This window comes from Octopus bimaculoides, chromosome 25 (assembly GCF_001194135.2).
Source record: "Octopus bimaculoides isolate UCB-OBI-ISO-001 chromosome 25, ASM119413v2, whole genome shotgun sequence".
In the NCBI taxonomy this organism is placed as follows: Eukaryota; Metazoa; Mollusca; class Cephalopoda; order Octopoda; family Octopodidae; genus Octopus; species Octopus bimaculoides.
Genome location: NC_069005.1, coordinates 18311889 through 18317394, shown reverse-complemented (window position 1 = coordinate 18317394; position 5506 = coordinate 18311889). Strand labels below are relative to the sequence as shown.

Here is a 5506-nt window from a genome sequence, read left to right as displayed (position 1 = left end):
GACTACTCCGTGTAGACCTCAGAATGGGGCCAACCACTCAGTCGAAAAGAGTCATTCAGGATATGGAGGTAGGGAAAGCAGCAAGACCATCAATAGTATGGTAGTTACAAAGAAGACTGGGTTTAGATGGATAGCATTTGAGCGCTGTGCAAGTTATGTACAGAGATATTTATTTCTTTATTGCTCACAGGGGGGTAAACATATAGGAGACAAACAAGGACAGACAAAGGGTTTAGATCGGTTACATCGAGTCCAATGAGTAACTGGTACTTATTTAATCGACCCCGAAAGGATGAAAGGCAAAGTCGACCTCGGTGGAGTTTTAACTCAGAACGTTACGGCAGACGTGCTAACTATTCTGCCACCTCACCGCCCTTATATACCTTATATATCAGTAAGGTGAGAGTAACAAATTCAGCTAAGCATTTAGTGTACAAGAAAGATATCATAGGGTTAAGTTCTCAAACTTTTCCCGTTTATAATACTTAGCAGGCCATGACAGAGAAGTTCAAGACTGGTTTTCCATGGGGATTTTCATATACGATAACTTAATTCTCAAAGCCAAAACACTCGAAGAATTTGTAAAATAGCTCTAAGTGGGGTAACAAGTAAATGAATCAAGACACATTCAAATAGACCTAATAAGGGCAAAACTTTTAGCAAGAAAAATAGAGAACTCTGCCATTTGCCAGGGGTCATGCTTAATATGCAGAAAAGGAGTATGATTTCTGTTCTGTATGTTCAATGAAAACTATAGTTGTACACAGGACGCAATGGGGTCTCAAGCAGACTGATAGACAAAAATGAATTCGAATGTATCAGATGTACAAGAGTTGTACAATCAAAGCACACATAAAATAATTCGACTCCATGTAGAACATAAGACGTCAAGATATCTCCATTTGTTTCGATCTTTGACAATGGATTGCAGTTGTCCTCAGGTGTAACCGTCTGCCAGTGTTTCATTTTCTGTGGATCTTTTCCATGTTGGTTTTGGTTTGCCTCACTTTTCTCTTCCTTGGTGAAATCCATCGGAGGGCTTGCTTTGTAATGTTTGAAACGGGCTTTAATTGGGTGTGTCCAACCAACCCCATTTCCTCCACTCGAAATTTTGTTAGGCGTTTATAGTTTTTGTTATCTAGATGATATAAACAGTGTTGACGGTACGAAAGTAGGATAGCTATAGTGAAGACGGGGTAGAAAACATTCGAGAAACTGTTGTCTCTAAAAGTAATAAAGATTTGCTTTCTCCATCTTTTCTACTCAAGACACAAGGCCGAATTTTTAGGGGAGGGGGCCAGTCGATTAGATCGACCCCAGTACGCAACTGGTACTTAATTTATCGACCCCGAAAGAATGAAAGGCAAAGTTGACCTCGGCGGAATTTGAACTCAGAACGTAAAGACAGACGAAGTACCGCTCAGCATTTCGCCCGGCGTGCTAACGTTTCTGCCAGCTCGCCGCCTTACGACGTGTAATATTGAATGGTCGCGTGATATGGGCGAGACTGAATGCGAAGAATAGAAAGACATGATGCAAGCATAACTTTGCTAGATGTATTATGTTATTGTGCATGAACGACTGAAAACAAATAAGTTGAGAAAATAAATGTAGTGTACAATAGAGATGACTGCGTTGATAAGAAAATTGATGCATATGACTTGTGTAAAGAAAAGCTAACATATCCAGATGGGAGCCTGCGAAAATGAAAAACAGACAAAGGCATAGAAAATATTGCCGAAAATTTACACCCACGAACAATATGACAAGTATAGAAATGCCGTTCTATAGAAGAGTGTTCTATAGGTTAGTAGGCGATGAGAACGAGGAGACGGAGGGAGAGGTGAAGGAAGATGGGAAAGAGGAGGAGGATGGCGGCGGCAGCTGTGATAGTTAACTTCTTTTTTCTAATTTTAACAATGAAGTTCATGATTAGAAGAAATTCCGATCATTCTTATTTCAAAATTTATAAATGTTATAGTAATAACAGTAGTGGTGTTGTAAGTGTAGTGCTTTTAGAAACTATGTTTGTGGGAGATGTCTGTTGGTGTGTAGGTGTTGTAATGTAATTCGTATATAATATTTAATACTTAACCTCCTCGCCTAGCTCTATTTCCTCGATGTTTTCCTCGTTAATATTGCCAGTCCGATCACCAAACATACATCCGCGAATCTTAGGGTTTTTCACATTGCCATCATCATCATTATTATCATCATTACCATAATTGTCTGGCTTCCATATGTCCATCGTTAGATATTGAACCACTTCTTGGTCTAATGAGGGAAGATGTTTTGAGTCTGATATAGACACGGCTTTTACGTTTGGATCGTGAATGGATTTTGTGTCTTCCGAAGTAACAGATTCTGAAGTTGCACTACAGACGATTTCTTGACCTGAAATCTGAATAATCTTCAAAATAGTTTCTGTGCTTGAACGTGTAGGAATATTTCCGTATGGTTCAGACAATACATTTAAGTCTGTATAAGAAACACTATCTTCCTCGGATTCATAGGTTTTCAGGGTGCAACACCACATCAAAAAATCGATGAAAGATCGTTCGATAAAGCGGGTGAATTTTTTAACATTGGGTGGCATTTTCCAAGCAAAAACTAAAACAGTTGTAAACACACATACACACATACACTCACACAAACACGCGTACTCACACACGCGCACTCATACGCGCGCGCACGCGCGCGCACACACACACAAATACACAAAAACAAACCAATACAAATAGTGAGCAGAAGTAAGTAGAAACTGAATTGATTCTACAAGATAAATATATGAATTATTTTAAGACGATAAATGAATAAGTTAAATAATATCAATAAGAATTCTGTTTGAAAGAAGACAAAATAGAAGAGTGTGAAAACGTTCAAGTCATCCATTGATACGTCAAGTCTCTCTTGTTGATTATGACGTATTTTTGACAAATACGTTGCCTTTGTTTAATACCCACACACACACTGTCTGAGAGTATGTGTATGTATGTTCTCTTTTTCTTTTTAATTTAGAGTAAATTTTGATCTTCCACCCTCTTGGTAGCAAGGTTGTGGAGGAAAATAACTTGATTTAACCATCATCCTTTAAATCTTAAGGTCTTGCAGATTTTTATAGTCCCAGATATTGTGATCGTTTTTGTACTGCATGAATTAAGGATTTTCATTCTTTTCCCAAGATCCCGAGTTCAGCTATACTTTGCTCCAGACGGGTTGGTATGTGTCCTGTTGCTCAAATAACAATAGGTATGAAGCTGAATAGGTAAGCAAGTATTTTGAAAGTATATCACGGAATGACTACCGTGCCCTGCACATACCACGGAATGACTACCGTGCCCTTTTGGCAAGACATAGCACCCGTTCGGCCACCCTGCCAGGGATACGGCGAAGTCATGGGACTGTAGCTTGGTGTTTAGGGAAGATGTAGCGGAAAAGCTCAACTGAGACAACGGTGCTTTTTATATTGATGCAAAACGAAAGAATCCTAGCAGATCAACAGTCAGGCTCACCAGGCTCTATCAAGAGAATAACTGGTTCCATGGTTGTGCAATCAGCTAATGAAATATTCACTATGACTCAAGCTCCCAAATCGAATTCATAATAAGAGAATTGGATAGTGACAGAGAATCATGAGAACCTGCGAAAGCAGCGAAAAAGGAAAATGAAGAAAATAAGTGCATCTTGGGTTTGCAAACACCTTAGATGTCCGCTTTCTCTTGTATTTTTCTAACCACACTCTTGTCCAGAGGGAAGCTGATTTCCACAACACAACATAATCTTTTCTTTGTAGTCCCACACAACAAAATCTGGCCGGTTGTATTTTAACTTGGTGGCTGTTTTAATTTTTAAGCTCCATCAATATTCTCTTGATCATCGCTCAAAATATGGTCGACTTCTGTAGACATTTTCTTCTTTGTTATCCTGTTCCAGACTGTTCTGGCCACCGCATCAGGCCTCATGGGAAGAAAATATTCGGAAGATATTCCCTCGCAGTTGATAATAATGTGTCTTCAGTCTTGGCTTTGAATAGCATACATTTGTTCTCTGTCAATGTTTCCTGCCTTTTATGCTGCAGGTACTTGGTGGAGATCGCTTGTTCTTAGATAAGATAGATGTAGCCTTCAAAGAGGGATGTCATAAACTTGTCGGTACTCTCTGCTAAGCTTTTGACGTGATTAATTCCTTCTATTGTTTATGTTTTACATGTCAAATACCCATGTACTATTTTTTCAGTGAAGTGGTCTACTTTTTTATTCCGTTGTTCTAATAAACAGATTTTACCAATACTCCTTGGGGAGAGAATTATATCAGCTCTTATTTCATACTTCATTAGCTATCCCAATTGTGTTGCTGGTTTCATGGTCACAGACTTGGGCAAGATACTTACTGGCCGCTTTCCTCTGCTGCAGATGTTTTAGTGTTTCATATGACATCGATATAAATTTAAAACCAAAATCACCATCCTTGCATGGGAAATATAGCCTGTGTCTACATCTCCATTGATGTTGAAGCTTCCTGTAACATTGAGCAGCTTGCGAGTTTGAACATCTATCTCATTGCGTTTTTGCCGTGACCAATTTAGATGGCCAAACGTAGGTGTAAGGAGAGTCACTGCAAAGGTGTTGTGGGCAATATACTTCTTGCAAGATGGAAGTTCTGATGACCATATTATCTTTACTCTCCCGGGGTATTCGTTCCTGATCCACTCTTTATTTATGGATCCATCATATCTGACATTCTCATCTTATCCAAGATGCCTATAATTGTCATCCGACTGTAGATTGTATTGTCAAGCCGTTTATTCTAAGGTTTTCAAGAGAGTACAAGTTTTCCACGTTTTATTGTTAAAAATTCACATTTGAACGCACAAAAATTTAATCCCGATATCAGTAGAAAATTGGGTAATGAGGTTCAATTGTATTTTTATGTGATCTATATTTGGGTCATACAGTTTCAGGTCGTCATCAAAGAAAAGATGGAAGATACTTCTGGATCCATTTCTATTCTTCCTGCGTTCTGTGAGCAGGTATGTTTGTAGGTTTAATGAGAGGACAAACAGCAACGACGGGCATCAGCCTGAAAGATGCCGTTCTGGTAATGAAAGTTATTCGATTCAATTTGCTCCTTATCATGTGTGTATGTGAATGTGTGTATGTATGTGGATACATGTATTCATCAAGCTGAATGTAAGACGCAGAAGTGACTATGTGGTAAGAAGTTTGCTTCCCGACCACATGGTTCCGGGTTCAGTCCCACTGTGTGACGCCTCAGATCGACAAAAATACGAGAAGCAAGACAGCTGCAACTTCAGGCCTTTCTATCTCAACTTTTGAAAATCAAAGAAATCTGTGAAACCGGTTAAGTCTGAAAATGCACTAAACGAAACCCAGTGCATTTTCAACTTCCTTTTTTTTTTCTATATTTCTACCCGTGTGGAATCAAATAACTTTGATATATATATATATATGTGTGTGTGTGTGTGTGTGTGTGTGTGTGTGTGTGT

The 5506-nt window shown here is 38.9% G+C and overlaps 1 protein-coding gene across 1 annotated transcript in view; it reads right to left on the bottom strand.

Annotated features, from left to right (window-relative positions):
* LOC106884429 (uncharacterized) overlaps window positions 1–2838 on the bottom strand; it is a 7927-nt gene extending 5089 nt beyond the window's left edge. The window contains exon 1 of the mRNA XM_014935815.1: window positions 2096–2838. Within this exon, the coding sequence (XP_014791301.1) occupies window positions 2096–2641 (546 nt within the window). The 5' untranslated portion in view covers window positions 2642–2838. The remainder of the gene's footprint in view (window positions 1–2095) is intronic.
* Between the last annotated feature and the right edge of the window lie 2668 nt (window positions 2839–5506).